This window comes from Anoplophora glabripennis, unplaced genomic scaffold (assembly GCF_000390285.2).
Source record: "Anoplophora glabripennis isolate ALB-LARVAE unplaced genomic scaffold, Agla_2.0 scaffold27, whole genome shotgun sequence".
NCBI classification, from domain to species: domain Eukaryota; kingdom Metazoa; phylum Arthropoda; class Insecta; order Coleoptera; family Cerambycidae; genus Anoplophora; species Anoplophora glabripennis.
This window is the reverse complement of record NW_019416292.1, coordinates 708973-730874: the sequence shown is the minus strand read 5'-3', so window position 1 is coordinate 730874 and position 21902 is coordinate 708973. Positions and strand designations below refer to the sequence as shown.

The following is a 21902-nucleotide window of genomic DNA, read 5'->3' as shown; positions in this document are numbered from 1 at the left end:
TTTTTGCAATAACTTTTTTGTTTATTAACCGATTTTAATTTAACCAGTCTCATTTTGTAGATAATTTTACTCCCTATAAGCTGTCTGTGAGTCACTTTTCGCTAAAATTGATGGTTTTCCCTGCAAAGTGAAAAAACTGTTTTCCTCACTTATTTGTTTAAATAGAAAAGTTAGCTAATAAAAGCTTTTGACTCACGAGACGAGAGATGTCTTGTATTATGTTCCTTTAGACAATTTTACAATAATCTCGCGGATAGGACTTTTTTCGAGTAAAAATCTTATTTGCTTGGCCTAATGGTAATGCAAGGCTCTATTGACGATTGACGATAAAATATTTTGTTTATCAATTTCCCTTCACATTTCTGCCACTTCTAAATTATCGCCTTGCATAATTTGTATAATGCGGTTATTCCGAAACCTAAATTCGTATTAATTTCTCATCCGGCAACAGAACTTCGTCTGGGCTTTACGCCTAAAGCGGAAAATTAATTTTTAACGTGCGACACAGCAGCAGGCGTTAAATATTTGGACAATTTGACTTCGTATGAATTAGTAATATACCTTCCCAACTCCGGACTAGTCACAGTAGGCGTTGGCGGCGACTCTGCGTGGGAGGGCGCCGTCTCCCGTGAAGGCAATTCCGGGGTCCTGAAAGTCCATTGAATTTAATTCTTGAAGTCAAACTTTTACTGGGTTTCCCCTACTTACGAGGATGACGGGGTGGCCCAGGTTCCCGCGATTTCCATCATCATGCTGTCCCTGCAACATCGTGTTGGGTGTATTTCGATAGAAATTACAAAAATCTGCAAGGCAGTAATGAATATTTTATGAAGTAGGTGAGAACATCCACATATTTAAGAAATAGAGACATTGCTTCGTCTTTGTGCATATTTCTTAATCACAATCTCACGTTCCTTAATTTTTGGTCTCGTGTTATTGAACACCCTGTATTTAATTGTAGATCTACGTGCATTCAGCATTATATTAATCATTTGGGTACATGATAAAGCTTTTTATGTAGGTACAAACTTAGTGCTATTGAAAAGACTTTCCGAGTAACTCCAATCCAACCTCCACTTTTGTTCAAGTAACTGCCGTCTATTTAGGTACCTACTGTTTGTTCCTAAAAAGAAGACATCGTGTTGGAATAATTTCCACACGGCTCGGCTAAAGTTAAAATGTAATTGCACCGTCCGCGTCCGTTAATACATCACCAGACATTAATTAATATCGCTTAACCCCGATTACTACAATTTGTATTAATATAACCGCCCGAAACGTACTACAAAAGATCGTTTTAGCACCGGTGCCCATTAACGCCGCTAAGTAAGATGAATTCAGATGCAAATTAAGATAAATTCTTACGCTCTTTTCGTCTATACATTTAAAGTGCTATCTTACCTATGCGATATCGAAGTTAATATATCTTCATTACCCTCCTTGTAATGTTCCACCAGTTTTATGACTACGGGAGCCATTGTCAGAAACAGTAAAATTAAGAAGAAGCTCGAAAACGCTATTCCATTCTGTAAAATAAATAGATCAGGGGTTATAAAGTATTCGAAAATATAAGCCTCCATGGTAAGATCGTTCTCATCAGTGAAGTTCTTATAAAACATTGTCAAACAACATTTCAGATCAATTTTATTTTGTACTCAGTTAAAATAAAATAATCTTTTGCATAAATGAACCTAAAATTCAAATTTGTCTCTTTTTGGTTGGCGAGCGCGTATTACTAAGGCTTTGATTATCACAGACTAGAGGAAAATTTGCGAAAATGTGCTCTGAAATCAGCAGCAGAACGTAATGTGAAATATTTAAATGCATTTCCCTTTTACCGTGGGGTCCACAATTAATTTGCAAACGTAGAATCTGGCGGAGTGGAAAATCTCCCAAAGTGGGCGACATTTTCCTATTTCCTTTGTCACTTTATCGCCCACGTGACTACTCAGCTCCTCCAAGTAGCACTCGATTCGGGAAATGAATCGACGTCTCGTCTGTAATAAAAACGATACTTCTTTATACGACAGACATTGAAGTAGATTTTTCTTAAAAAAAAAATCGCTTTTTTTTATCTACTGCAAATGTACTAAGTTATTTTCCAATACCGGGTGCGCCAAATGTGCTTATACAGTGGAAGTTGACTGCCATAATTTTATTAGACGGTTTTTGTATCCAGAACGCGAAATGGTTTTTTTATGGTTTTTGCGTTCAAGAATGGAAATTATTTTGACGAGCTTAGCGAGAACGCAAAAGCAATTCGAGATGCAAACAATATTTTTTTGATAACTGCAATAAAATAAGACAATTGTGTTATATAAAACAATTTAATTGATATTTGAATTCGTTTGAACCGTGTTTGAATCAATACGGTTTAGGCGTAGTGAGTGTCAGAATTATATATTACAATTCATATTTTAATAGTGTTTAATTTAAATTGAGCTCGGAAAGTGAAGACGAGCATTTACCAGGGGAAGTATTGGAAGTGGCACAAAGTGCTGTTTCACAAATAATCCCCAAAAAATCGTCGAGACAATACGAGATTGCCTACAATGAATTCAAAGGGTGGTGTAGTTCGAAGAAAATTCAAAAAGTGTCCGAAGCGGTATTACTGGCATATTTCGAACTAAAATTAATAAAATTAAATCTTTGACGTTATGGACAGTACATTCTATGTTAAAAAGTAACTGATTAACAAAAAAATGTCAATATCAGAAAATTTCCAAAGCTAATATAATATTTGAAAAGCAAATCAGTTGGATACTATCCGAAAAGTCCAGAATTTGAACGAAAGAGGAAAAAAGGATAACTTTGTCAACTGAAAATTTAACGAAAATGTCGACTAATGATGACAGTTTTCGAAAAAAAAAATATGATATGGGTCCTAAACTCAAACAACCTTTTTTCATTTATGCTTAATCTATCTTATACTGAAATAATGGTAGACAAATATCTAACACGCTGTATATTCTGAACAATTTCCGAATGTTATACATTGTATGTTATATCTAACACTATGAAAATGAAAAATTTTTACTTTACTTTTATAAAAACTATTTGTTGAAATGGTAGACATTGTATCCCTTTGAATTTTTTTCTCTTTTATCATCTGTCATAGAACAAACCAATTTTTTAAAATACAAGAACTTGAAGTTATGTTTATAAAAAATAATCTTTTAGTTACTGAAATCAGCGGAATTGTGCACAGGCTAAATATATAATTTACTACACTGAACTTAAAGAAACTTCGCTTCTTATTTATCATTTTCAAATACTCCATATGCTCGCGAATACAGCAAGATAAATGGTAAATGTTCAGTTGTTTGAATGAATGTACGTCTCGATGTACGTTATCGGCATGAAATTAGATTGAAATAGAAAAAGTTTTGATCAACTAAAGAAAGATTACTTCCTACTATACAAGTGAAAACTGGACTTAAGAATATTTTCCTCTGTTAGTAAAACTTATATTGCGAATCTATCTCTAATTGTAAGTGAATGTTTCTGTTTATTAAAATATTATTTAATTATTGATGGTCCTAAACTCAAACAACTTTTTTTCATTTATGCTTAATCTATCTTATACTGAAATAATGGTAGACAAATATATAACACGCTGTATATTCTGAACAATTTCCGAATGTTATACATTGTATGTTATATCTAACACTATGAAAATGAAAAATTTTTACTTTACTTTTATAAATACTATTTGCTGAAGTGGTAGACATTGTATCCCTTTGAAGTTTTTTCCCTTTTATCATCTGTCATAGAGCAAACCATTTTTTTAAAATACAAGAACTTAAAGTTATGTTTATAAAAAATAATTTTTAGTTACTGAAATCAGCGGAATTGTGCACTAGCTAAATATATAATTTACTACACTGAACTTAAAGAAACTTCACTTCTTATTTATCATTTTCAAATACTCCATATGCTCCCGAATATAACAAGATAAATGGTAAATGTTCAGTTGTTTGAATGAATGTATGTTATCGGCATGAAATATAGATTGAAATGGAAAAAGTTTAGATCTACTAAAGAAAGATTACTTCCTACAATACAAGTGAAAACTGGACTTTAGAATATTTTCTTTTGTTAGTAAAACTTATATTGCGAATCTATCTCTAATTGTAAGTTAATGTTTCTGTTTATTAAAATATTATTTAATTATTGATGGTCCTAAACTCAAACAACTTTTTTTCATTTATGCTTAATCTATCTTATACTGAAATAATGGTAGACAAATATCTAACACGCTGTATATTCTGAACAATTTCCGAATGTTATACATTGTATGTTATATCTAACACTATGAAAATGAAAAATTTTTACTTTACTTTTATAAATACTATTTGCTGAAGTGGTAGACATTGTATCCCTTTGAAGTTTTTTCCCTTTTATCATCTGTCATAGAGCAAACCATTTTTTTAAAATACAAGAACTTAAAGTTATGTTTATAAAAAATAATTTTTAGTTACTGAAATCAGCGGAATTGTGCACTAGCTAAATATATAATTTACTACACTGAACTTAAAGAAACTTCGCTTCTTATTTATCATTTTCAAATACTCCATATGCTCCCGAATATAACAAGATAAATGGTAAATGTTCAGTTGTTTGAATGAATGTATGTTATCGGCATGAAATATAGATTGAAATGGAAAAAGTTTAGATCTACTAAAGAAAGATTACTTCCTACAATACAAGTGAAAACTGGACTTTAGAATATTTTCTTTTGTTAGTAAAACTTATATTGCGAATCTATCTCTAATTGTAAGTTAATGTTTCTGTTTATTAAAATATTATTTAATTATTGATGGTCCTAAACTCAAACAACTTTTTTTCATTTATGCTTAATCTATCTTATACTGAAATAATGGTAGACAAATATCTAACACGCTGTATATTCTGAACAATTTCCGAATGTTATACATTGTATGTTATATCTAACACTATGAAAATGAAAAATTTTTACTTTACTTTTATAAAAACTATTTGTTGAAATGGTAGACATTGTATCCCTTTGAATTTTTTTCTCTTTTATCATCTGTCATAGAACAACCCAATTTTTTAAAATACCAGAACTTGAAGTTATGTTTATAAAAAATAATCTTTTAGTTACTGAAATCAGCGGAATTGTGCACAGGCAAATATAAAATTTACTACACTGAACTTAAAGAAACTTCGCTTCTTATTTATCATTTTCAAATACTCCATATGCTCCCGAATACAGCAAGATAAATGGTAAATGTTCAGTTGTTTGAATGAATGTACGTTATCGGCATGAAATATAGATTGAAATAGAAAAAGTTTTGATCAACTAAAGAAAGATTACTTCCTACAGTACAAGTGAAAACTGGACTTTATATATTTTCTTTTGTTAGTAAAACTTATATTGCGAATCTATCTCTAATTGTAAGTGAATGTTTCCGTTTATTAAAATGTTATTTAATTATTGATCCATGCTACATTAATTAGAAATAACCTGTATGGATTAAAGTAAAAATTGTAATAAAAATGTGGGTCTGATGCTTACCCTTTCCGAAATTTGCCAAGATTCGTTGTCAAGGAAGTACTGGACTGCTGTCAAATGGGACAACGTTTGGTTCACCTGCCTATGAAGAGGTGGCAGCAGTACTTCTAAGGTTGTAATTTTATACAACATCCTGTTCTGAATCTCAACAAGCTTGCGCAACTCGTTGTTTATAACTCTTCTTACCGTGAAGGCCAAATTGTCGATTTTCCTCGAACTTATGGGATCTGACAGTTGTCTAGACACTGTGTTCAATTGATCTGCGAAGGATTTGAGGTCTCTCCTTGTTATTGGAGTTGTAAGTTGCGTCCGGTGTGTTGTCAGGTTGGTAGAGGTGAGCGACGATAGAATCTGAACAGTAAAGATTGAGTTTTATTGGTCTGTTTTACAAACAAAGCAACTATTAAAATTTCTCCTATTTTACTACAGCAGCAGTTTAAGTTAATTCCTACAACTTGCCAATTTACAATTCATTTACTTGTAAGTTCAGCTGAAGGGAAGGTCCTAAAATTTCCAAATTGCTCTCCTGTGCTGTAAAGTTGGAAAATAAAAGCTTCATGTCGTCCCATTCCTTGTGATTTGTAACTGTGTTTACATTTATTTTATTGTACAGATGGAAAGTGTGGTACACTGGCTGATTCCGCTGGCAATTTCTGTAACACGATAATTTTCATCAAAGCGCAGGTAATTTATTTTAACTTATTCCCAAAAAGTATTCGCAAAAAACTTAAGTAATCTGAAGACATGGCAACAAAGAAGCAAATGTTCTTTTAAGGAGCTGTACTTTATTAAAAAAGTTGCGATATTGTTAAGTGTTAGAATTTGTTTTTAGAGAGAAAAACTTTCAGGAACAAACTAATGAAAATTTAGTTTCTCGGTAAAGAGCTTCGCAAAAGTTTAAGAGTTTGATGTTCTTTATAAATTGGCTGATATAAATATAACTAAAATTGTTATGGTTTAGATAATATCTACAGGGTCTACAGCAGTAAAAAAATGGGCCGTCCTGTTGGTGAGGGTCTCATCTCCCTCGAAATAATTGTCATACCAGATTTAGTCCAAAATTAATTATCTTAACAGAGAAAGTCCTACAAAACCCCGACAATATTTAGGTTCGGGAACTATTTTCTACTAATTTTGTGCAGCAAAAACCTAGTAAATGACTTCCTCGGAGGGATGATAATTCTAAACAAAACTTCCAAGTATGTAATTATCAAAGTTAAGGGTAATGTAGTTTTTGGAGTGGTAGTGTTGAATATTGTTGTTAGGATATACGATTAAAATGTTTACGGTTCAAGTACCAACTAAACGAGTAGCTCTAAAAACAGTAATGCAGCCATAAAAACACAAAGGGGTAGTAGCTTATATATTTTAGTCTCATTTAATTAAGGTAAGTAAGGTCGATGTTAATTTGAATGCTTGAAAAAGCCACTTTTCAAAATTACAAAAATGTGAGGAGAAGTTATTTCTTTTTAATTCACCCAAATGGAAGGTAAATATTTATACATACGCACCAACCAATTGCGAGTTTGTCAAGTTATGTGGCAAGAAAATTATTTAGAATAAGATCTCAACCTTTCATACCGCATATTAAATCCAACTTTAATGCACTGTGACGGATCTTATTTGGAAAAACTGTAACTGGTAAAATATGACATAAACCAATTTAATGAATTTTTGCTCATAATTAGTTGTGTCATTAGCCTATGTTTCAAATGAACATTGTATTTTGTTTTAAATTTTAATGAATGTGAACTTTTTATCTTAGATTGAGTGTTTCTGTATTGTTTTCATATTTTGTGTGTTAATTTTACATTACTTATATGTTTTATTATTATTACTATTAAGTATTTTATTAGATATTAAACAAATCTTCACTTTACACGTAAGTTTTTTGAGTGTGTTTCTTCTTTGACTGACTGTAAATACTTTTGTACATTAACACCAATCAACAAACAAACAAGATCATACCTGAGTACATCTGTAACATTTACACTATCATTTCCCTTTCTAAACATGCCAAAGACGCCCTCGTTCCCAAAGAAAACTCCCCCAGGGTCCACCAGGTCGGAAAGCATCTCAAAATGGGGCTTCTCGTAGAGTGTGCGGCAAACCAGGGCCTCCCCATGGCCTCCCACGACGAGCGCCAGCGTTCCCAGACCCCAAACGGCCAGACAAGCGACGCAGGACACTCCGAGTCCGGCTAATAGAAACGGGATGGTCCTGGAGGTGAGGCCGCAACCGCAGGGCGCGCCGCACAGCAGAAGGCCCCAGATTAGGGAAAGGACGGCGGCAACACCTGGACGAACAGATGTGATGTGAAACTGCATATTTGGTGGGTTCTGGGACGCTAGGGTTCATATTTTAACGTTAAGTTGTGCGGCATTCTGAATTTTTTGGGGTAAATGTAGAGGCTAGTCCATTTTATTAATAATGAAAATTTTTTCAAGGTAAATACATGTTCTTACGATGGTACACGTAGCTTATGTTCAAACAGGAACTTTTCGTTTTTCCACATTTTTATCAGGGTGCAAATTGTAAAATTTACACTGAAAAAAATGCGTTTTATTCTTTATTAGAATTCTATATACCATTATAAGACATATGTGACAGTTGAACAGGTGAATATTGGATATAAAACGCGTATTGCTAGCACAGTTGTATAGTGACTATAAACCTTATTCTTTATTAAATTATTGTATAACTAGTATACAACATTTTTTATACCCTTTACGAAATAATAGCAATAACTGTTATTAAAGTGTTCCATATCGTTATTAGAACATCTAGTACTGGTTATAAGTTTTATAATAATAAATGTATTAAACTGTTGTATACTCTATATGAGTTAAAAACATGTCATTAAGTTTTCAGAAATTTTATTGGATAACTGTAATTACAAGCTAAGGTTCTAATGTAAACATACATAAAACATACTTTTAAGCATTAAAAATGATGACAAATCGCTCCCAAAACTGTCCAGTTTATTTTCTTAGCAACGATGCACCCGTATTTTCTTGTATTACATGAGAATTTGCACTATAACTCTTCCATCTTAAGAATGAAGCATCCCCAGAAAGGTTGAGCTTCTTTCCATATAATTTTATTTCCTCTGGTTGATTGACTTTATACCCATGCTCTTCTTTGTCACCGCTAACCTTCTGTTCCTCCATCTTATGTAAAACTTAACATCAGCGATTTCTAATAGGACCTACAAAATAATAATTTTTAAGATTTAGACAAGATTTACATTTGAAAAAACAAAACAATTACAAGCCATAAAACAGTTAGATACTTACATAATAATTTTCCATTTCACACAACGCGATATGATCATGTATCCCACAATTATTATGCAGTATTGTGCATATACTGTCCATTTTCATCAAACTAGACGTGTGTAAGTCGATGCACAGCGGACTGTCGGAAATTTTACGATTGTTGTATTTTCTCTTCTTGAGTAAAGATAATAAAGACGTTGTGGTTTTGTGTGTTTATTTTGACGATGATTGAACATGTATGGACAATAAAAGTGGACTGTATAAGATACTTGAGTACCATTCTGCTTCATGCATAGCATGCTACTGAAACTGAAATTTTAGAAGGGATGAGCTCGTGTGGCGAACCCTAAATCAGCGGCTGGAATAACCAGGTTTCTTATTGAGTCGGCGCACTTCGCTCTCGGGTCTGACATATGATGACCGAGAGGTGACGATCACTTAACCATTATAAGATGCGTTTTACACGTTAAAAACGGAAACATATTCAGTATAAGAACGAATAATTCTGTTAATACAATTGTTATATACAAATTCGGATACTGGTCTTTATACAACAAATCTTCCCTACTTTGCAATTGGAACATAAAGTCTATAACACCTAATAATGTATAAGTAATTCATTATAACTTTTATTTCATAGATGCATAAGGTGTATTAAGCACCTTCCAGTTAAACTGATTGAATAATGAGTATGGAGATGATTGCTTTTTTTTAATAAAAGTTGTATATTGGTTATAAAAGTTTTAATATGCGCTTATACACATTATTCTAGATAAACAGTTTAATAAGCCCATTTCTTTCAGTGTAATTAAACAGTAAATAAATGTGTTTACCAAGAGAATAACAGATTGTATGTACCTTCTCGTTAGTGTCTACGACAGTCTTTTTTCTGTACTATGTACTATTTCAAGGACAAATCAGAGCTCTTTGGAGCTTTAGACTCGCAAGAAGGAAGATTCCTTCCCCTTTTCTTATGCAGCGTAGCGCTCGTCTCACATTCGGCCGTCCACCTAAATAATGCAGCCTTCCCCGAGAGACTTAACGACCTCCATTCTGCTACCCGAGCTCGGTCTCTATATTCTTTGCATAACCGCCCGCGGTTATGAAATTCCCTCTAAGTGATTACCGAGAAACTTTGAATAAAAAGCAAATATGTCCGTCACGGCGGCAAGGGAAGGGGAGAGGGGTGGAAAGTGACTGGGTGTCATCGCTTCTTTTGAAGGCGCTGAACGGGGTTAATCGCGTTTATGAACCCCCTTTCTGTGGGCATGACTTACGGTTTTGTCTGGCGAAAATAAATATAGCGGGCCGAGGGTCAGTCCTCTTTTGTTTTCGTGCAGCAGAAGGCGCAAATTGGCGCTTATCCTGTATCAATCTAGCGTGCGTGTGGGGTCGGTAGGAGTTTTGTTGGACACATGAAGGGTTGCGTCAACTTTTATGTCATATTAATCAGTCTCCTACCCATGAGTTCTTCTGTTAAACCATAATGTCGCCTCCTATATTAAAATACGTCTCAAAGAATTAAATATTTAACAATCATCGTATTTAACGCTGCTTCTTGATGCAGTAAAAATTGAATTTGTAGTTTCGCGAGAGTATTGAAATTTTTATTTTCATAATTTTTTAAACTGAAATTAAGAAATAAATTCAAAATTGTAGAAAATGGCGAATGCGCCGCGTACAATATAACGAGCGTTCAAATAAAAACGTGGTCAAGTTGATTCTGAAAATTTGGACGTAGGGCGTAGCGTATAGCAAATGAACTTAAACGTCATCTGTCAAAGCGCTATATCGCCGCTATCAATTTGAATATTTTCGTTTTAAAAAGCGTTTAAAATGGTGTTTTCTCAAGAACAAAAAGTGTTTATCATAGAGTCCTACTTTAGAAATGGACGCAAGATTGATGGAATATGGAAGTATTCTATTGAGGAATGTTTCATAGAATTTCAAAATCAATTTCCCGGCGTTGTTGAGTACAAAATTTTTCAAAGTGCAGTTCAGCGTTGTGTTAATGTTTTTCGTGAAACGGGCAGTGTAACAAGAAAAGAAGGAAGCGGCCGACCTAAAAAGTGGACTGAAGAATTAAAAGAAAATGTCCAACAAATAATGGAAATTGCGCCAAGAACTTCTGTACGTGTTTTATCACAAATGGTGGGAGTATCAGTCGGTATTAGTGCTGCCAAAAACCGGAAAAAAGTGAAACCGGTTAACCGGGTTCCGTAAAAACCGATTTCAGATAAAACCGGTTATTCGAATGAATCGCCAAAACCGGATATCTGAAAATCGGTGCTTTACAAAGACAGACCGGAGAAATTGTCTAAAAAAAAAAGTCTACAAAAATCTGGAAGTCGGTCAATTGCAATCGGACAAATCGATCTCTAAAAAAAGGAAGTAGATCATCGAATAATCGGTTATTTCAATAATCGGATATTTGAAGATTCGAATAACCGAATAACCGGTTTTCGGATATTTGAAGAATCGAATAACCGAATAACCGGTTTTCGGATTTCATAAAAATCCGAATTATCCGAAACCGGTTAACCGACTATCCAAAAAACCGATTTCAGTTGCCAGCACTAGTCGGTACCTGCCACACAGTGTTAAAAAAAGATTTGCGTTTGTTCTCCTATCGTTTAACTTGTCAGCAAGAACTTCATGAGGTTGATTTTCCGCGACGGGCTGTATTTTGTGAATGGTTTTTAAGCAACTACGGTGAACTTCATAATATCACCTTTTTTTCTGATGAAGCCTGGTTTCATTTAAGTGGTTACGTAAACTCACAGAATATGAGAATGTGGTCTTCTGAAAAACCAGATAACTTTTTTGTCGAGGGCCCTCTACACGCTCAAAAAATTGGAGTTTGGTGTGCTCTCAATCGAAGGAGGATTTATGGACCTATTTTTTTTAATGGTACTCTTACTGCGCAAAGGTATAGAGAAGAAATTATCGCTCCTTTTGTTAACCAGCTGGAAGAAAACGAAATTACAAACTTTTACTTTCAACAAGATGGCGCAAGGGCACATACGGCAGGCGAGACGATGAATATGTTGAGGGAAGTTTTCCAAAATCGACTAATAAGTCTCAATGCTGAACATGAATTTCCACCGAGGTCATGTGATATTACGCCGTGTGATTTCTTTTTGTGGCCTTACCTTAAAAACACTATTTTTGAACTGCCTATTCCTGATTTAAACCATCTGCAGGCTCGACTTATAGACAAGATTCGTGAAATTAACAATACCCCGAGCATCTTAGAAAATGTCTTTAATTCTTTGAGGAACAGGTGTGAAAAGTGCTTGGAACAAGGAGGGGGACACTTTCAGCAGCTGCTTTAATTTATTGTTATAACAAGGAGGGGGACACTTTCCGCAGCTCCTTTAATTGTTTGTTCGTTGAGAAATGAGGTTAAGTTGGTCGCTATAAGCTACTCCCTACGTCCAATGTGTCAGAGCCAACTCGACCTCGTTTTTATTTGAACGCTCGTTACAAGGTGCAAATAAGTAAGTACGAAGTACGAAAAAATTGAGGAGGTGATACATCGTTAAAAATTATTATGTTCCTTTTATTTAATAAAACTTCTTCACCCTCTCCCTGCATAGACACATCTGTTAAAAAATGTCCCAAACTTTACCACTAGATTCTACGACGAAAATTAATGGGGAAAAGTCATATAGCTCATATTGCTCATAAACGGTTAACATACAGGGTGTTGCATTTGAAAAAATAAATAACATTTTCTTTAATACCTTTCGACTATTTCGAGTTAATTTCGTAAAATTTCATATCTGGGGTTTTTCTTGGATGAGAAATTCAATTTTATCGACGATTTCGTTGTATCCTCTAGAAGAGGGTGCTACAAGCAACCATTAGGACGCATTTAAAAGACCAAAACTTTTTTGTGCCACTGTGCACTTTGGACTGGATAAATCTTTTCTCCCAACTTTTCTGCTTAAAAAGTATACTTTACTAATATACCTAAAGCCAATTTGTTTAAGTTATTTTATGTCACATCACATCTATTGATTTATGGACCACGTTGGAACTTTACTTCTTTATTGAATGTAACTTTTACTGTAAAATAATAATTTCAGACGTGAATAAAGTGGAAGTTCAAGTATATTTGTTTCGATAATGAAAATTTAAATTGCTTGCTTGTTTCAAAATCTTGAATATGTATGATGGAAATGTTATTGTTATGTTAATATTTAGTTTCCATTACAAAAGTTACTAAACGTAGTAACTTTATGTTTATGTTTTACAGAACGAATTTGTTATTTTAATATGTATGTATTTTGGAAATCTCTTACATCCGAATTACTTCATACATTTTACTCAATCTTGTAACAAATTGCGCCCTGATGTTTTCAAGATTTTACAGTTTTATGTTTTACAGTAAAATCCTTACGTAGAAGTCAACATCTGCTTATATAAACTAGAACTAAAGTAATATCGGAGTTGTATAGTGCTTACACAGAGCGAAAAGTTTTATATTTTACCTCCAGCGCAATATCCACATTCGTTTAATAAAATTTACCTTCTCCATGATGCATTACAAAGGACAGAAATTTGTACGTACATTTTTTAAAATAATTAGTTTGTAACAGATATCTGCTAACTTTATATATGCAAAAACGATATCGTTCTTTGAAGGGTACATCATCATTTATTTAAATTACCTTAAAACAGAATGAATATAAATAAAGTACAAAGATAGAACAAAATTATCCTGAGAAAATCAAAATAAAACTAATAACAATACAATTTTTTTTCCTCAATATTTAATACTTTTTTAGAATCTTGTTACGTGACACTAGAAAACGTTATTTATTACTGTGAATATAACAATTTAACTATTTTTTATTATCAGTAAACAGTGGAATTCCTATAGCTTGGGTTGTACAAATAAAATATATGCGCATACCATTAATAATAAAGTATATACCCTGAAGTTTCGCTTTTGTACAAAAATTCAAGGACATTATACAGACCTAATACACTGAGCCATCTCCACAAATCCAAGTCCGCAGCCCTTTGGATTACCGTAGAAACGGACTCCTCACTAGTCCGCATTGCTTCTGACAGGGACGTCGTCAGGACGTCCAAGGCGTGGGTTGATTTGTATACTTCGGTTCTCTTTCTGCTTAGCAGGGCTTTGATTTCTAAAAAAAAAACATCTCTTTATCGAGTATTCGCTTTTATTACACTATTAAGTTGATACGGGTACAATAACAATAATAACAATTCATCCATTTTTGCTTTTGCTTGATATTAGTATTTTATTAATAATGCTATATGTATTTTCAGAAGTTAAAGGGAAACAAAAGTTCAAGTTCAAGGAATATACGGATGTACCAATTCAGTCTTATTCAAATTAAGTGCCCTGATATCTTCAAACTAATTTAATTAGTTGCTTTATAATTTACACCTTCAGTAACTTTATGAATAACTATTATATTTGACAGTTGCAACTAGGTAATTCAATTAGGTGGTAAATCTGAGTAGGAATTAAATTTAAACTACTGTTACGACTTAAAAAAACTATTAATACATTTACTATTCTTCAAAGTGCATTTGTTTCTGTATTTAATGCATAACTAGAGTTACAAGAATCTTTAGGGCTGTCTGAAATATTTGAAATATTATGTAAAACCACATTTCTCCATGCAATGACAAAAATAAATTCCACAGTTAGCTATCTCAACTTATTTCCTTTTCAGTTTATTTTAAAATACACGAACTTCCGTGCTTCAGGTCTGCGAGAAGGATAACAGACAAAACCCGCCTTGAAAAGTTTTAATGTTGTATTAAATCGGTAGAAATCTGAAGGTAAATATAAAAGCGAACAGATAATTGCTTCCATTCAAGCATATGTGTACTTTTATTCAATCTATCATAAAATTATGTTGACTCTAAGATCCGATCCTAGTTTGTATTCCAGATATGAAAAATAAATTCTAAAATATTACATTGGAACACTGCTCGTAACAAATTCAAAACGACAGGAGAATTGTACCGTAAAAATATTTCATTACACTTTCGAATGCGAAAACTATGAAGTATCTAAGAAAGAAATGATACATTCTTTTAATTCGTAAAATTAACTTTATAGACACATAATGTAGGTTTACGTAAATTTTATTAGTTGTAACTTTTTCTTCTTCTAATTTCTAATACTGCGCTTTTATAACGATAACTTTCAAGTTGACTATTTTATTTTACGTTGCTTAATCCCGGTTTCGTTCCCAGCGCCTCCGCCATAACTTTAAATTTTGTACACCTTCGACTTGGTGCAATGCAACTAAGAAAGCTTTAACAGCGTTTATCCCGATGCCTTGCCAAAGTTCTTCGAACGTTACCTGTTATATGTGTAGAAGTTTCCATAGCAACTTGGTCTGGAACTTCTGCAAAGGCTTTACGAGCCGCCTCAACGCTGGCGTTGAACATTTCCTCGGTGCCAAAGCGCTCCAAGTGTCTTATTTTCACGTCGTTGGTTATCTGAAAAATGTAAAATGTGTAAAATTCAATGCCGTAAAATTCTCGAAGGTATACCGTTGTAGTTACTCGGCTGGTAAAGCTCTGGAACCGTAAATATATCGTAAAAAAATTTTTCTTGACGCATCTATTCGCAAATTTTTTGGATAAGTTATGAATCAACCTGTTTTTCGTCATATTAGAAAGTGTGCGATGAGATGAGATATTCCTTACATTTTTTATACTGTGTATGTGTTATATATATTAGAAATGATTGAAGATGTATTTCTTATTTTATGACCGCTAGAACGGCTTTAGGATTTAATATATATATTTTACGACTAGTACATAAAATACAAATAAACAGGATATATATTCCAATTTTTGATCCTAAAACCTTCTGAATTATATTGACAGTTTATTTACCTAAAATAAAAAAATATAAAAAAATTATTGGTGAACCCTCTGAATAATGAATTAAAGTGCCAACTGGAATTCTAAAAATTTACAAAACGATTTGTTAACTCTTAAAATATAGCAACGTGTGAATAAAACTAAAAATAAATATAACCATGATTAAACGTATTAAAAAGGGTAAAAGATACTCAGTCACAGAGGAATAAGAAATAGTGAACGTGTTTTGTGATTATTTTACAAATATCTATTTGTAAAAACTTTGAAGAAAAGGATAATAGTAATAGTCTATTTAAAAAAGCTTTATTAAAAGATTCATTATATCTTGCTCCCACCTGATCTGAAAATAAAAAATCACCAGGCGTTGACCAAATAACCTTTAAAACTTGAAAGAAAAACCTACTTATGTTGTGGAGCCTCTAATATACCTTTTTAACAAGAGTGTAGAAACTGGAATTTTTCCCTTCGGCACTCATATTTGCAGTAATTCAGCCCCTATACAAAAATTATTAAAAATAACAATAACAGTGTATTGAGAAAAAAAAATTATACGGAACGAGCAATATGGCTTCAGAGAAGTTAGGACACCAGAGGATGCTCTGGTTAATATGAAGGCTTAGGCATCTTTATTGACTTGGCTAAAGCCTTTGATACTAAAAGCCATATGAATCTGCATTCCTTGGAGAATATCGGTTTTAGACGTCCAACTTATAAACTATTTCAAAGTTGTTTAACAGTTAGAAAAGTAGACAGTGGGTTGTAGAGTTCCACAATGTCGTATATTAGGCCCGATATTATTTGCACTACATATGACGTCATATTATCGTCAGACGTATAATAATAAGTATCGCAGATGACATCCTGTTTTTTTATATGAAAAATCATGGTTAGATTTTAAAAACCTTGGCACTATATGATGTTATATTTTTGAATAAAATTAAAATTATGTATTCTATAAAATTACTAAAAAGTAGAATAAAAACATCGATATTAAAATTGTGTACATGTTTTAAAATGTAACTATGTGATATTCAAATTATTACAGGTACTTTTGCAATATCTAACAGAACTAAGAATACAAAGTAAACAATTTCATAAACAATTTGACATATTATGGCACTATAAAGTAATATATTTAGTTGTCTTTAATGTTTTATAATTGTACCTGTATCTGTATTTGAGCATAACAATGAAGAAATATGGACGAGCAAGAATTTTGAGTTCTTTTGTGAGTTTTATTTCATTTATCGTGATTCAAAGGGATAATCGTTATAGTTTTGTAGTATTAATAAATGGTTTTCAGTTTACTAAATTTGCTCTGATTTATATAGTTCATAGTATGGATCTAGCGAGCTCCATCGTAGACATAACATGAAGCACCAGCACCTCTTTACGATGCAACTCGATAATATTGCTCCTAATAACCTTAAGCCTTTGCACTCTAACGGCCATTTTATGGAACTAGTTTAGTTCGTGGAAACACATCGAGGCACTGCAGGTTAATATTGTTTGATATTATTATCCCGCCATACTTTGATGCAGAATATTGCAGATTATTAAAATAGTTTCCATTATTAATGTATGAATTCGAAACGGTGCATATTAAAATGTCAAACATGTAATTCGGAATGCCGCAGATATGTTCAGCTGACTGGAATAGTAGCTGCACGTATTTCAAATAGAATTATAAACGTTTTTAGAATGCTGGGATTTTTTTACCGAAATAATTGTTTTAAATATTAGACACTTTCGCTTTTACTTCTAGTCCACGGGCCCACGTACAAAAAAATAAATGATTACCAGCAAGCTGTAACTTTGCGTGCAGCTACTACAGTAGGTGCTAAAATTGTCCCCCACTTGCTTCTATGCAACTTCATTTTTCTCGAAAATGGTACATGCTACCGAATTTCGACAAGTATATATATTTTTGTAGTAAGCTTTAGAGTTTACAGAACCGTTTAGAAATGTAACAAATTTTGACTTTTAACATATTATTTTTCGGTTGTACCCCTCCAATTACCTGCGTCGGCGACACTACTTTTGACATTTTTATCTTTAGCCGCTTTAAAGATAATTTGGAAAGTAACAACTTCAACACACTGTATCTCGAAAAGGCGCGTCTAAGAAAAATTTTTTACATGAACTACCTCTATTATTTTCCCATGAGGATTTAATATATTTTTAAAATTGGTTTAATTGGTGTTTCAAGAACATGTACATAAATAAACAAATAAAAATAAAATGTACATTTTATTTTATAAACTAAAAATTTTTTGAACAAAGAAATCATTTTGATGGAAATTAATTAAATTAATTTTTATAGACATAATTATTTATGAATTTCTGTTGTTTCTGTTAACAAGATAATTTTGTTCTTTATTCTTCTTTATTTTTTCATTAAAAAATTAATTATTTTATAGCGGAACGAACATTAGGTCTCACAAAAATAGTTATCTTTCCCATTTTTAAGGCAAATTATCCAATCTTTTCGGCGGACAACATTTCTATTATTAGAGAAAAAAATCAAAACCAGATTGCTGGTTATCACCAACGATGTTGTCGTTAAGTCGACATCTTCGGAGCGTCGGACTACAAAAACTTCTCAAGAATTTTGTCGGACAATAAGATACTTTCATTGCAAATCTTATTACCAAACCGTCCCAGAAAAATCAGCTTGCTGGTTGTCATCAACCATAATGTCACCAAATCGACATATTTGGGATGGGGGATAAACTTAAAATACCAAAATTTTTGTCGGACAAATTTTTTGGGAGGTTTAAAAAAATATATCTTTCATTTAATCTTAAAAAGAAAGTGCTGGTCATAACATTCCATGTCTATGCCAGATTGACATGTTTTCCTGAAAATCACGGGAAAACTTACCACTGTTGAATTTTCCTCATAGTCAAAACTTGGGAGACTCGACAAACTTAAGCTGAGCGCAAAGTTACAGCTTGCTGGTAATCATTTTTTTCTTTGTACGTGGGCCCGTGGACTATTCAGTCTCCAAGGTAATTATTAGTACAATCGCCATTAGCGATTTTTGTTTTTTTTTTCGTAGATTAAAAAATATATGCATATTTGAATAATTTTCTTTTTGATGAAACAGATTTTGCCAATTGTAACAAATTTTTAATTACCAGAAGATTCCAAATGTTGCTTTTAACAACGATTTCGCAGCCACATTCTTCGATGAAACCTATCTCTGGTCTGATATCCCAATTCACGGTATTCAAGAGACTACAGCTCTAGGTTCATTCACAGTCTACTGGGCTCCTTTCTATGAAATACAAGCTAGATATAACTGCCTCTTCGCGATAACTCCGTAATCTATGGAGGGTCCTAATTACATATCTAGATAGTGCAGCGATTAAATATTACCTTGTACAGTGCAGCTTCCGATGTAAGCGCTTAATACTGAGACCTTACCATTATTACATCTCAAGCTATTACTTACATGGGGTACGACTGGAGTTAGTTGGGGTCGAGGAAGCCTCCGTTATATTTACGAGTATTTGTCGTGAACTCCCGCGATTTAGTCAAGCTATTCAGCGGGCAAACTAGATTTGAATGTTTAATGCATGGGGTGATTAATTTGCACCGGGATGCGCGAACTGAATTCTACAGAGTGTTAAAAGAAGTGTAAACAACGTTTTTCTTAACGGTTTCGAAAAGGGTTGACCAAATAAACTCAAATTTGGTACGAGGTAGGTATTACTTAATAAGTTTACTTGATTTCAATATAGTGATGATACATGAGATAATTCGATGGTGGAAAAATATGTCGTTTTTCTTTTTATGGATAAAACCAATTCTATTTTCTATTTAGATAGATACATTACATAGTTCCACAAAAAAAGTCTTGTGCAAATGACCAATAATACTTTATTCCCATGTATTTTGAGCCACCAGATTTGATTGAATCCAATGTCAGAATTGCTACAGCAAATCAACAGAATTTTCTAACATTTTCTAACACATAATCAGCATTTAAAATCAAAGTATTATTTATCAGCGGCTGGTCGGATCTTCATATTCCCATGTATCTTGACACGCTGAATACGAATTCGAAAGTCAGGTTTGGCTCAAAAGCTCACAAATTCTTCCTAACCTTAAACAAAGCTCAACATTCCACAAAATTAATAAATTAACTTCTACGATCCTGGTTATAATTTAACAGAGACTGAAAATTGTGGTCTGACCTATGCATTTCCGTGTATTTTGACTCGATAAATCCGAATGCGATGTCAGAGTTGCCTCAGCAAATCACCAGAATTTTCTAACCTGAAAAAAAAATAGCTTAAAATCGCTAATATTTCCGAATTTTAGAATGAAAAGGATTACACAGACCCACAAAAAAAATAAAAGTAGTCTGTTTCAAAGACTAGACCAAAGAGTCCAGGGTTAGACTTGCTCCATCGCCCATCATTTTAAGAAAATATAGAAAATTCTATTTTTTTAGTTTTATCCTACATTCTAAAAAAAATTTTTTTAAATCGCTAAAAAATAAAGAAGCTACAGGCTTGTATCACGTTTAAGCGAGACACCCTGTGTATTTTAGTATTAAGTAATTTTCACTGAACTTCCGAAATGCGAACAATAAGAAGTTTATCAAAGATTAATATACTCTTTCAATTAACTATGTATAATGCTAGTCTGTAAAAGTAGTTTTAATTTTGATTTTTGATGTTATGAATTACATTTTTGAAAAACGCTTGACCTTCGATTATTTCTTTAAACGCTGCTTTTATATATTGAATATCGATTCAGATTATATTACCGCGGATATTAAAAACGCTATCATTTCTTCCACACAACAGTTTTGCTCTCGAGTTTCCCTTTGGGGTCCTATAAGTTTGCAGCTTCGATAGTTCGGTGCAATTTATTTATAGTTCATGTGAGGTTTCTATTACCCTACCCAGCCCGACAAACTTTTAATGGATCTATGGCAGTTTATGGCGCAATTTATTTGCCAAACGGGAAATCCGCTGGAATATTATTATTTTATAAATTACACTGGTCTATAGTTATATTATAAACCGATTGAAGATATTAGGATGTACTGTTCCCTAAATAATGAAGAAATATGAAAGGCATTTTCGTTTACGAATTGATTATTCATTTTTCACTTACATTGTCTACGGAGAACGCAACGTCGAATCCAGAGTGCTGCAGCGTGTAGCAAAGCGTGCGGTCCTTCGTGCTGCACTGCTGCCTGGCCACAGTTAGTTGTCTGGAGATCTCCACCAACTGCTCCTGCAACATACTTCCGGCGATACGCGCTGAAGCGCATTCACTTAGAATGTCCGACACCAGCGATGTCAAATGGGAAGTTGCTGAGTCCATTAAATATACGAGGATACAGATTTAAATACATTAAAAATAATTCTTATTGGTTATCTACACTGATTGTGAGAGTAAAATATGCACAGTAATTGATTCGACCCCCGCTAGATGTCAGCGGTTATGCTGTTACTCATAGTGGTTCAACGGATTGCAATAAGAGATTGGAAAGTTGAGTGAAAATAAAGAAATAATGAAATACTGCACTGTATTTTGTATTAAAAGCTACATTCACGATAATTTCAGTGTTTCTCTTGAGACAATTCACAAATAACTGACAATCTCTGTACTGCGACCTTAAAACGATATTAGGACTTACTTAGCTCCTACAAAGTAAACAGGTATTCATTACAAAAGCGAACTTACATGTTTTCAAGTCGTCCAGACCGAGCAGGGCGATATCAATTCCGGTCTCCGACGACAGTTCCTGTTGATACGGCTTTCCCAGCAGCACGTCTACGGCTGAAAAGATGCATAAAAGTTTTGAACTTATTTCTATTTACGGCTACATTTTGCGAATCCGGGCGACAGGATGATGAAATGAAAGTAATGTAGGACGGAGTGATATATTCACTTGTCGATGAGGAAAAAAGTTTATTAAATATTTTATTCTGAAAATAGAGTGAGAGACTGACATTCAAATAAATATAAGATGAATCAGATTGTAGCAGGTCTTTAAAGTTTATGCCATTAAATACATTTCCATTCAAATATATAAATTTATATGTTGGTTTCTAAGTTTATGATGTAATATGAGGAGCTTATTCGTTTGATTATTTAGACTTAAAGTCTTAAGGAACTAATATCTGAAACAACTGGTTTTATAGATACACGGTTTTAAAATTTAAAAAGATGTATTA

The 21902-nt window shown here is 33.1% G+C and overlaps 1 protein-coding gene across 1 annotated transcript in view; it reads right to left on the bottom strand.

Moving 5' to 3' along the window:
- The window catches only part of LOC108909782 (prominin-2), a gene marked incomplete at its 5' end in the record, with an annotated part of 56957 nt that overhangs the window by 20935 nt on the left and 14120 nt on the right, over positions 1-21902 (bottom strand). The window contains 11 exons of the mRNA XM_018714208.1: positions 562-648; positions 709-759; positions 1402-1526; positions 1839-1997; positions 5540-5887; positions 6015-6189; positions 7505-7832; positions 13803-13973; positions 15171-15309; positions 20833-21035; positions 21409-21504. Coding sequence (XP_018569724.1) covers positions 562-648; positions 709-759; positions 1402-1526; positions 1839-1997; positions 5540-5887; positions 6015-6189; positions 7505-7832; positions 13803-13973; positions 15171-15309; positions 20833-21035; positions 21409-21504 — 1882 coding nt within the window. The remainder of the gene's footprint in view (positions 1-561; positions 649-708; positions 760-1401; positions 1527-1838; positions 1998-5539; positions 5888-6014; positions 6190-7504; positions 7833-13802; positions 13974-15170; positions 15310-20832; positions 21036-21408; positions 21505-21902) is intronic.